The sequence below is a fragment of the Sorex araneus genome, chromosome 2, assembly GCF_027595985.1.
Source record: "Sorex araneus isolate mSorAra2 chromosome 2, mSorAra2.pri, whole genome shotgun sequence".
Classification (NCBI taxonomy): Eukaryota; Metazoa; Chordata; class Mammalia; order Eulipotyphla; family Soricidae; genus Sorex; species Sorex araneus.
Window position 1 is genome coordinate 61,191,725 of NC_073303.1, and position 12,406 is coordinate 61,204,130.

The 12,406-nt window shown below is 41.6% G+C and overlaps 1 protein-coding gene across 1 annotated transcript in view; it reads right to left on the bottom strand.

The window, feature by feature from the left end:
• The window catches only part of DECR1 (2,4-dienoyl-CoA reductase 1), a 38,641-nt gene that overhangs the window by 14,045 nt on the left and 12,190 nt on the right, over positions 1 to 12,406 (bottom strand). Inside the window, exons 2-5 of the mRNA XM_055127371.1 lie at positions 10,615 to 10,817; positions 8,111 to 8,168; positions 7,897 to 7,983; positions 5,756 to 5,903 (exon numbers count right to left, since the gene is read on the bottom strand). Of these exons, the coding sequence (XP_054983346.1) occupies positions 5,756 to 5,903; positions 7,897 to 7,983; positions 8,111 to 8,168; positions 10,615 to 10,817 (496 nt within the window). The remainder of the gene's footprint in view (positions 1 to 5,755; positions 5,904 to 7,896; positions 7,984 to 8,110; positions 8,169 to 10,614; positions 10,818 to 12,406) is intronic.

The window sequence follows — 12,406 nt, forward strand, 5'->3', positions numbered from 1 at the left end:
GAAGCACATGCATATTCCAATGTAATTTGTATTCTCAATGAGGCTTTACACCTAATACATATTTTTTACTAAATATTGAAATAGAAATTAATTATCCAATCTGTTCTACAGACGACAAAGCTGGGGGGTGGTAAAAGTATCATGTCTTACTAATTTTTTAAGTGTCAGGAATAAATGAGGTATCCAGAACTAAAACTCAACATAGTTCTTTTTCACCCACTAGAACACTTACAACAATAAAATTTTAAAATTATGTTAATCTTCCATTTTAGTAGGGAGAGTTAATACTAGATGTTTAAAAACATGACTTATTATTGATATTCACATATTTTAAATGGCCTCAGTCTTCACCCATAAGCATAAATGAGATTAAAATAGCACAAACTTTTCAAAGTCATTTCAAAGATAAAATGAGTTAACAAATGCTTAGTACATTAAAAAAAAAAAAAGAACCTGTACAGAATAAACACTCACTAAATGTTAGGTATTTGAACAAAGGGGGAAAGTAGGTAGGAGAGGTGAGAGGGAGGAAGAATACTTGGTAAAAATTAGAATATGTGGACCGAAGAGACCCTAGTTCAAATCCCTGGTACTACACATAGTCGGTCAATTTCCAGCATCCCAAATGGTCCCCCGAGCATCCACAGGAGTAATTCCTGAGTGCATGAGCCAGGAATAACTCCTGTGCATTGCCAGGTTTGACCCAAAAAGCAAAAAAAAAAAAAAAAAAGAAAGAAAGAAAGAAAGAAGGACGGTTTTTGTATTTATGGAATCCAAATAAATGCATTTTTTTCCTTTTTATTTGGACCATACTTTCCCCTGGTCAGAGCTTAGTCCTGGCTCTGTGCTGAAGGTTCACTCCTCGTGGTTCATGGGGCACCATGTGCAGTTCTGGAGATCCAACCAACATCAGCCACATGCAAAGCAAGTCCCTTGATGTAGGATAACATAGCCACAAGGAGCTTAGGTTTATCCCAGTCACACCCATCACAGTGCTCCCAAGTCACTCCCATTCTTCTCTCTTCCCCAAACAGTTAATCAGCCTTTCCCCCTAATCAGACTTTTAATTTTTAAGGTCTGATCTTTCTAGAACACTGAACTTATATTGTAAGTTAATATTGCCTTTCTCCTCTCCTTCTGTCTTTTGAATAGTTTACTTTCAAGCAATGTCCTTTTTGTATAGACACAAGAAGACAATATTATGCTTTTGTAACTTGGGATTTAATTGGCTTCGAATATTATTTATTCCTGGGCATCTGCTCTCTTGACGTAAGCCTCAGTTGCCCTCAGTTCCTAGCACCCCAAAAGCAGGGTCCCGAAGAGGGACAGGATGGACCCAGGGCAAGCAGTGAATTATGTGCTGGGGGGATGTAACTAGGCTGGAAGAGTGGGTTGGGGGGAGAGATCCAGATAGAAGCGAATGGAATCAACGGCAACTGATCAAGCAACTGGCTTGGCCCTCACTTCCTCCTCAGTCTGCCCCATGGCCCGGGACCACCCCCTGAACACCCGGGGGCAGCCAAGGGGGAGAGATGGGGCTCTCCCCGGGTGGCCCCCTGCGAGAAGTTTTTTATACCTTACCTGTTGGAATATGTCACTGGCCCCTTATAGGAGAGGGTAGGGCAGAGGGGTGGGGCTGGAGCCACAACAGACGGTGCTCAGGGAACCATGAGATTCCAGGTATCGAACCTGCGCTCCCACATAGAAGCATGGGCTCCAGTCCTCTGCACCACTTCCCCACACCTGTCCATGCAACTTTTTCAACTCACCACCTATTGCCTTGCACACACACACACACACACACACACACACACACACACACACACACACACCAATGGGTCTTCCACCACCTACTTTTCTCCTCTGGAAATCTTAGTTCTGTTGTCAGTCCACACTAGTTTTACTCATTAATTACATATCATTCTCTCCTCTCTCTCTCTCTCTCTCTCTCTCTCTCTCTCTCTCTCTCTCTCTCTCTCTCTCTCACGCACACACACACACACACACACACACCAAAGACACATATATACATACAGCACATACATACATGTCCATTTGATTTTTGTTGCTGCTTTGTTTTATTTGCAGTGCCAGGATGAGATGGATGGACCGGTGACACAATGGGTAGACCACTTGGCTTACACACAGCCGACCTGACTTTGACCCCTAGCACCCCAGCAGGAATCATCCCTGAGTACTGTAGAGCCAGGAGTAAGCCCTGGCCACTGCCAAGTTCTGCCCCAGTCCCCCAAAAAGACATTAATGGATATGTAGCAAATATTTTAACTTAAACCTTAAGTAACTTGAGATTTTGGAAAGAGCCAAATCTGAAGGGTCTCAAAGCATCCTGAATGCTTGCTTACTGTCTCTGACAGTGGCACGGGAGCAATGGTTGGAGTTAGGTTAAAGCTTACAATATCAATTTCAAAAGGCAGGCCTAGAGCTAACACATGATCTAGTTCTCAAGTACGTAGTCAAGACGATCAGAATAGCTGAAGGGGGAAATGAGCCTATAAATTCTCTTCAAACTTGCCTGGTCCCTGAACTGAGAATTCACAATGAAAATAAATAGCTAGAAGACAGAAAAATGAGTTTTCTGATTATTTTGTCTTGGCTTCTTAGATTACAGACCACCTCACATATTTCTGATTACATGGACTGCCCAATCCCAGAACGAGCTGGACATGAAAGGGCACACCTTTCATTAGTTCCCCACCCGCTGAAATGCCAAAGCAGACCCACATGCCGTGCTCACTTGTACATGCCCAGTGACCCAAGCCCTCGAAATTCTACCAGGTCACATTAGCAATAACTGACGGGAATCTTGGAAGGATAAAAATCGTCACCCAGGGTCAGAGTGAGAGTACAATGGGTAGGGGGTGTGCTTTGCATGCAGCCGACCCGGGTTCGATCTCCAGCATTTGATATGGTCCCCTGAGCACCGCCAGGAGTAATTCCTGAATGCAAAGCCAGGAGTAACCCTGAGCATAGCCGTGTATGACCCAAAGGGGGGGAAAAGATGTCGTCCATCTTTTTAAAAGACTTAGCTAATATATTTTTCATAAACCCATCGAATTTTAATCCAATGTGTGAATAAAAATAGATGAAAGTCTATGCTAGAAGGAAAGACAATAATGAGAGAAGGAGTGAGAGTCAGGCAGAAATAAGGAGTCACAGACACGAGCTGGGGAAGAAATAAAAGACTAAATGAGGCAGAGAATCAGCAAGTGATTAAAGACCCTAAGACAGAGATATTCAGAACCAAGAGTGAAGAGTCATCAGAGACAGAGACAGAAAAATGTCTAAGAGATGGAGCTGGAGTGAGAGAAAAATCAGAGAGGGATAGAGAGGAAGATCAACAATTGTGGGAAAGAAAAGAGGGAGGCAGGCCAGCCGGCCCACTCTGCCCCCTCGTCCCTGCCATCCACACTGTCAAGCAAACAAACAAAAACAACAACAACAAAAAGCCTGAGAAGTCACACAAATCCCAAATCTAAATGATTCCCACTTTACATGTGTAGAAACCATTGCCCCCATGTTTAGTTCCAGGGAATGTGTGGAGAAAGGGTGCAAGTTATCAGCACATATCCACAATCCTTCACTCTGTACCTACATCCTTTCCCAAAGTGGTTTGAGAGTAACCCGTGAAATACAGGGGACAGCAAACTAATAAGCAAACAGCTTCTGAACCAGAGGATCAGAGGATCAGGCCAATCTTCCTTCCTAGCCTCCAGACCCAAAGGACAGGCTGCAGAGCACACAGGGAGCCTCCCCGGCCCTCACTCAGAACACGCTCTGCTCTAGGAAAACACTCTGGTTAATCAGGTCCCACCTGCAGCTGGCAGCAGAGAGTCTACCCACAAAAGCAGTAAGTGTCTAATCACTGTCACTGTCACTGTCATCCTGTTGCTCATCGATTTGTTCGAGCAGGCAGCAGTAACATCTCTCATTGAGAGACTTATTGTTACTGTGTTTGGCATATCCAATATGCACGGGTAGCTTGCCAGGCTCTGCCTCGAGGGTTTGATACTCTCGGTAGCTTGCCAGGCTCTCCAAGAGGGGCAGAGGAATTGAATTTGGGTCGACCGCGTGAAAGGCGAACGCCCAACCGCTGTGCTATCGCTCCAGCCCAAGTGTCTAATAAATAGATTAAAAATATACTGATCCTTCACACCTATGATGCACTTATATATTTGCCATTTATGTTGCTCTGACTTTTATAACAAATAAAATAAGTTTGTTTATCGTAGCACTGCACTGAGGCACTGTTGTCCTTTGTTCATCGATTTGCTCGAGCGGGCACCAGTAACATCTCCATTGTGAGATTTGTTTTACTGTTTTTGGCATATCAAATACACCACAGGTAGCTTGCCAGGTTCTGCTGAGTAGGCTGGATATTCTCGGTAGCTTGTCGGGCTCTCTGAGAGGGATGAAGGAATCGAACCCTGGTCAGCCACATACAAGGCAAGCACCCTACCCGCTGTGCTATCGCTCCAGTCCTTGTTCATTGTAATAAATAAAAATGTTCTCTGTAACTTTCCTCTAAATGTATTCTGCCTCTAATTTTCTCCACATCATTGATGTCCTCATAGCCCAAGTTTTGACCGTAGCCAAACACCTCTTCATCCAGTCATCAAGGCTCGTTGATCTCATCTTCCAAGAAACCTAATTTATTCCCCAAACCTTCTTCCATCTACATACAAGCCTCACTCTCTTGAATGTTTCATTGTTTTCACTCCCCACACTGTTTCCTAGAACCTTCTCACTCAAATACTACGCTTCCTGAGATACCCCCAAGAAAAATCCATACAGAAATAACTCCCCATTTCATCAAACTTCTTATTTTAGTACTGGAAACTTTCCAAATTATACCTCACCCACCTCCCCAAAACCAAGTCCTACCAGTTTTCTCTCCCCATCTCCAAGCATAACAAATTTCTCAAAAGACTTTAAACTTCTGGATGAACCGAGAGCCGCGGCACGAGAAGCAGAGCCTCCGCGCCTATTGACTGTGATCCCGAGGTCTCCTAACCCATTTTGGCACCAGAGCGGATTCTTGCAGCCATCCATTTTGACTGTGAACTGAGCTAAAATATTAGAAACCCAAAACTGGACTCAAAGTCTTCACTCTTACCAATGAAGAGAAATTATTAGATGATGCCTATTCGGCAGGCCTGATTGTTGGGGAAAATTTCCAATCAATAATAGTGAGTTCTGTATGGAAATATGAAATGTACTCAATATATAGAGAGAATAATGGGAATATCATTAGCTACTTAGATGGGGGGTGGGGTGGGAGGGGGGTGTATTGGGGTTCTTGGTGGTGGAACGGGTGCACTGGTGAAGGGATGGTGGTTTAATCAGTATTTGACTGTGACTTAAACCTGAAAGCTTTGTATTTTTTTCTTGTTTTCACGGTGGTTCAATAAAATATTTCTTTAAAAAAAAAAAAAAGACTTTAAACTTCTGCTGTCCCCCTCAATTAGACCTGCAAAATGGCCCAAGGACATTCATGTTTCCAGTCCCCTTCCCTTCTTCACACAGATATTTGAAAATTCATCCCAAATGAATATTCCTGTAACCTAACAGTGATTCTTTGGGGATCTTGCTTCTTTCTGAGAGAAGTTCAAGTACAGACACTGGCTATTGATTCTCCTTTATTGATAAGGCGTTCAAGTACAGACACTGTCTCGTGGACTCTTAAATGGATCTTAGGGCATATTAGGAATTCAACTTAGAAAATAAAGTTACATACCTTTCTGTGCTTTGATTAGCTGTTTTCCGATTTCTAACGTCACAAAGGCAGTGCCATTTAGAACTATGTCAGTTATGGTCCTCCAGCCATTAGGAGTGAGTCTTTCCGTGGGAGAAATAAAATTTCCTGCTGCATTATTTATCACGACCTAATAAACAGGTAAAACAAGTTATAGAAACTGTTAGATGGCACACTTTTTTCCTCTCAGCTTTTTATTTCCGTAACTTACTCACCAAAATAATATAATAAAATTGATGTTCAGTGTCAAATATAAAATAGTAATGAGAAATCGATTTTTTGAGCCTCTGAAAATTTTCTCCTAAATACCAAAAATTAGAAACATAATGCCTGGCTGAAAATTAGGGCAGAGTCTATTATTAAGAAAATGAATTGAGATTAAGCATATTTACTGTGTGGCTATATTGTGTTTCGTGAAATCTCAAGCAATGCCTTGAAATGTCCGGTGTCATTTGGATTTAACTTACCCAATAAACTCTTGGTTGATCTGTTTGTTTTTTCACCATCATTAAAGATTCCACTGAGTTCTATAGTCAATATCATGGGCCTGGAAATATCTTTAGCCTAAAAAGTCTTTCCTTTGCCCCTTAATAGCACAGGGCACAAGCAGCTAATCTACCCAACAGCCAGGCCAAGCGTCACAGGAAATTACAAAGTTATGCATGAGTGAATTTCACGCATACATTGTTCCAACAACAATCCCCTCACCAGTGTCTACTTTAGCCCACCAGTGTCCCGAGTTTCCTCCCACCCACCAGCCTGCCTCTATGACAGGCATCTCTTAAACTAAATTATTGGCACTTGGTTCACAGGACTGTTATGATATAGGGTTTAATGTGTAACACTTCACCACTTCCCAGCACCCGCTCCTCTTCCAGAGAGACACCTCAGCATTGTCACAGTGTTTTATTCCTTGTCCCATTCCCGCCCCCCCCAACACACACACATAGACACCCCAGTGACAGCTACTGAAAACTGGTTCTCTTGCCCTTTGTTTCTATTGCCTTTGGAAATGTGTTAATCCTCTACTGTGTTTCTTTACATCCCACATGTGAGAGATCATTCTGTGTTGGTTTCTCTCCCCCTGACTAACATCACTCAGCATAATACTCCCCAGGTCCATCCAGGTGGCAATAAATGGCATGCCTTCATCTTCTCTTACTGACAGGTAGTGTTCCATTGTGAGTGGGTACCATAGTTTCTTTTATCCACTCATCTGTTCTTGAGCATTTGGCTTGTTTCCAGATTTTGACTATTGTGAATAGTGCTGCTATGTGCGTAGGAGTGCAGCTGTCTCTCATGCATTGTGTTTTTGTGTTGGTCCCCTTCAATCTTGGTTCCTTCCTGTGTACCCCCACCCCATTTATGCAATTTACAACTGTGGCCATCCTGGAATATTCAAGGGGTCTGTAAGTTGAGAAATACTGTGCTAGAGGCAATGTCTTCTTTCCAATGTGGGAACCAGTAGTAGGAAAATAACCACGGATCTCAGGTTTTTAAAAGGGAATTCTAATCTATGGTTAAAAATAAAGGAGACACAGGTCTGGACCCCAGAGTCAAAAATTATCAAAAGCAAATGGCCAGAGACAGGGCTCATGGGTTGCTGTGTGCACAGCCCTCATAAGATCCCTGGTATTACGTGGTTCCCCAAGACTGCTGGGGGTGACACCCAAAGCACAAAGCTGGGAGTAGTCCCTAAGCACCGGCAAATTGCCCTAAGAACAAAATAAAAATACAGAAAATAAAAAGAGAATTCTAGGTTCTTGTAGTTTCTTTGTTTGTGTTATTCTTCTCCACTGATAATCAAAAGTTATTAGGAAAAGAATGGGCCATTAATCATTTAAACTAGGTGTTCTGCTCTGGGATAATTGCTCTTATTTTATAATTGCATTAAATAAAGTGAAATCAAGTTTGTTATATATGATTGAAAATGCAATTTGAAGTATTCCTGAAAGGGAGTGGTTCGGCCTTTAAGCAGGACTGGCTTTTCCCTAAAGATAGAAACTAGATGCTTCTTCCACAGAGCACTTGATCACATCAATATTTCATAAGAGCATCCTGGCAGGTATTGTACCAACATCAAACAGCGCATACTTCTTAGTCCTCATCCCCATTATACTCACATCAGGATGCCCGGCAACTTTGATCATTTCTGACACGGTGTTCTGAACCATCTCAGGATCCCTCACATCACACTGAATAGCATGAACCTGCAAGGCAGCACAGAGTAAAAAAAGAACCCTCTAGGTTTCAGACTTGCAAACTCAAATGGATGAACAAATGATTGAAGTGGGTTATAATTCCTAAATCTGAATAAAATAACTGTTTTTAATGTACCTTATTTCCAGTTTGGGAAGAAATTTGTTCTGCTGTAGCTTTCAAAACATCAATCTTCCTAGAAATAAATACATGATACTCTGCATAAGCTCTGAAATGACTGTTTATTTAATTCCATAAATAAAAGAATAATGAGAACCATATTATTAAAGTTCTTTAAGCATACTTACATATTTTTAAAAAGATGAAAATGCTATATCCATAAAATATCAGTTTCACTGAAATAATTTTCTAAAATTCAGAAAGTCAAATTCAGACTTTTATCTGCCAGATAGTAATTTATTGAACTACTCATTTCTAAACCAATTATTTCCTGTATCCTCAGAGATTAAAATTTATTTCTCTAATTAAATGATTTTTACCTGTTCCTTTGCCTAAGCCTCTTTTAGAAAGAAAATACATTCATGGTATAATGTAAGTTTGGACTATTTCAAATCCGTATTCTTTTTTTTTTTCAAATCCGTATTCTTATGAACACCTTTTCCTATACTTGTTGGCATCTGTACGCCTACTTCGTCTGTTCATCTCCACTTCCCATTTTGTGCTGACGCTATTGGTCAAATTGCTGTGGCGCTTTGTCAGGTGTTTATCTGATGTACAACTTTGGATCACTGGTGAAGGGACTCTGACAAGGGCAGTGGCTTCAGTGTTGGAACACTGTAGGCCTCGGACTATTAAACACCTAAATAACAGTGTTCAAATTAAAAAAAAAACAAAACTATAGGATTGTAGAAAATTGATGGCAGTATATATATTTTAAAATATATATTTACCTTATTTGAGGGGGAGTTGGTTTAGGTTCAGGAATGACTGACCCCTATTTCACCTTACGTGCTGCTGAAGATTTGAACAAGGGTCTCAGTCACATACAAGGCGGCAAGTGCCTGACCTCCTGTACCACTTCTCTGGCCCATGAGGTCAATAGATTTTAGACCAAAAGTATTGATGGGGCTACCTAGATACATTCAGGATTTTATGTTTTGAAAAGAAATACAGAATGAAACAAATCACGCATCTAAATTAGTGTGATGAAGAAAATACCTTATTATTTTTAACACTAAATGAACAATGCATGATAGCACTAATCTTTACACTTTAGTCAAACAGTGTTACTGTGCCACACCCCCACCCCGGTGCCACTAGACCTCTGCCACCGTGCCTAGTTCCTGCTGGGGCAGCCTCTGTCAGCTCACCTTTCCCACCCCCCGCTTGATGACCTCAGTTCTGTTATGAGAGTCTAAAGGTTTCTTTTCATCGGGCATTATCAGCTTCCTCTCTTTCTTTCCTTCCATGCCTCCTATAAGCGAGTCTTTCTCCTCTGAAGTATTTCACTTTGCATCTCAGCCTCCAATTACACCCATGTTGCAACAAATGGCAAGGTTTCACCTTTTCTTATGGATAAGTAGTAGTACAGTTGTATATATACCACCACGTTTTAGCTATTCATCTGTTGTTGGACACTGGGGTTGATCAATTCATTTACTATTGGGCACTGGGGATTTTTCCAGATATTGGCTACTGTAAATGCATCTTTTTTAATTTGGGGGCCACACCTGGTGGTGGTCAGACTTTATTCCTGATTCTGCACCAGGGATCACTTCTGGCAGGCTTGGGAGATAAAATGGAATGACAGGGATAGAACCTGGGTCGACTGCATGCCAAGCAAATGCTCCACCTTCTGTACTATCTCTCTGACCCCAGAAATATTTTAACATTCTTTCAAAAAATGCACCATATCCCCCAAGCCTTCCAGGAAGTGATCCCTGAGCACAGAGTCAGAAAAAAGTCCTGAGCACCACCAGGTGTGGCCCCCAAACCAAATAATAATAATAAAATTAAATTTAAAGTGCACTGTTAGGGGCCGGAGCGATAGTACAGCGGGTAGGGCATTTGCTTTGCACACGGCTGACCCAGATTCAGTCCCCAGCATCCCATATGGTCCCCCAAGCACCGCCAAGAGTTACTCCTGAGTGCAGAGCCATGAGTAACCCAATTTCACACCCTTGAAAACTGGAAGTGGTAGGTTTTTTTTATTGGTATTTAAAATTGCAGATATACAGTAGGAGGGTAGCTATAGGGTACTAGGATATGCCTTAATAAGAACTTCCTACCTCATGATCTTATTCTTTATCATCACAAAAGCAGATGTTCTAAAACATCTACCCATTTTACAGAAAATAAAGGCCAATAATCATGACCAGGGCACAAGGTTAACTTTGTTGGAACTGTAATCCCTCAAACAGAAACAAAGCAGCCTCACTGTGTGCTTTTTAACTTCATCTTCAGGCACGCACACACAAAATCCTGTCACAATTTTAGGTACAGATCACATTATCAATCCCATAGGTCATCATCATTTCCATTATCACAGATGACAACTTTCATCCAAGAGAATTTCTAAAAGTCATTTCAAAGACATTCCAGGAAGCTTAAGAGGCAATTCCAACCTCTGGCCAACATCTGTCCAACACTGAAGCATGCACTTGTTTCCTGAACAGACTTACCGGCTGGCTATCACACAGTGTGCGCCTAAGCTGGACAGGACGGTGGTCATTCCTCTCCCGAGGCCAGTGCCGCCCCCCGTAATGAAGGCCACTTTGCCTTGAAAACTGTTCGGTGGCAGCATGACTTTTTGGAGGGGTGGAAAGAACTTGGACTGAGAAGCTTCAGAGCTTTGGTATAATATTTGAGTTCCATGACTGAAAAACTAAAAAGAAAAAAAAAAGCAAGCTGAAATTTGTATGCATTATTATTACTATTATTCATATAATAAGGTTAGTATTGTTTAGTTTGGGGGCCACGTCTGGTGGTGCTCAGGGTTGACTCCTACTGGTATTCAGGGAACCATATGTGGTGCCATATGGTTCCTCCAAGTGCAAAGCCCTGCTCACTGGACCATCTCTCTGGTCCAAGATTCATTTTTCAAAACTTACCATGGAGTTTAATACTTCACCAAATTCTTAAAGTAAGATAAATTCATTATAAATAAAAATGGCACTGTACTTAATTATTGACTTTTTTAAATGGTAAAGTTACAGTTTAGGGCCCCCAAGGGCCCTAAAACTAAATGGAGAAAAGACGAGTCTCACAGAGGAGACGTTACTGGTGCCCTCTTGAGCAAATCAATGAACAACAGGACAACAGTGCTACAGTGCTATTTTAAATGGAGAAAACATTTTTAGAATAAAAATATATATGAATCACCCTATTCAGTTTACAGCTTACAATCTCACATTGCTTGCAAAAATCTCTGCAATTCTCTCAGATTTAAGTGTAAGAGCGAACTTGGAGCATTGAGCATAATGAATACTAAGAGTTCGTGTAGAATAAGTGCTTGCCACATACCGGGTTAAGATACCTAACAAACTTTCATTGCCGCACCTCACTGAAGACAAGGGGTCCTGAAAAATAAATTCTACTTCCCCAAAGTTGCAGAACCAAGACTCATGGGACTGGAGGAAAAGTACACGTGGCTGACCCGAACTGGGTTTCTGGCACCTTATATAATGTTCCCCTGAACCTATCTGAAGCGATTCCTGAGTGCACTGCCAGGTGTAGTCTAAAAAATAAACAAGGACATAAACAAAACCCTCAGATCGGATTGAGGCTCCAGAACCTTCCCCAACTGTCCTGTGTACCATCTCTCTACTCAGAGCTTATTGCTCCCCCAAAAAGAAATGTGATATTCCCCATCGTTGCAAGATCAAATCTCATTTCCTGCTAGTGTCTTCCAATAAGCTAAACAGACTACCACCATATGGGTCACAAATTCACCCTAAGGAAATAATCAGAAAGGTGCTCACCAATTTAGGATGAGGCTGTTCATCTGCCCACCAACTGAAAACTGAGAAGCCAAATGCTTATATGGTGGTAGGAGAAAAAGTGTATGTGTGTGTGTGTGTGTGTGTGTGTGTGTGTGTGTGTATTTATATATATATAAAATTTATTTTACGGACTAGAGAGATAGCACAGCGGGTAGAGTGTTTGCCTTGCACGCAGCCCACCCAGGTTTGATTCCTCCATCACTCTCAGAGAGCCCGGCAAACTACCGAGAGTATCCCACCCATACAGCAGAGCGTGGCAAGTTACGTGTGTCGTATTCGGTATGCCAAAAACAGTAACAAGTCTCACAATGGAGATGTTACTGGAGCCTGCTCAAGCAAATTGATGAACAATGGGACGACAGTGCTACATATAATTTATATGTATATATATATATACACATATGTGCATATACATATGTATACATATATAAACTTTTTGAGTTAAAAAGTGCTTTATTAAAAAAAGCTAAGG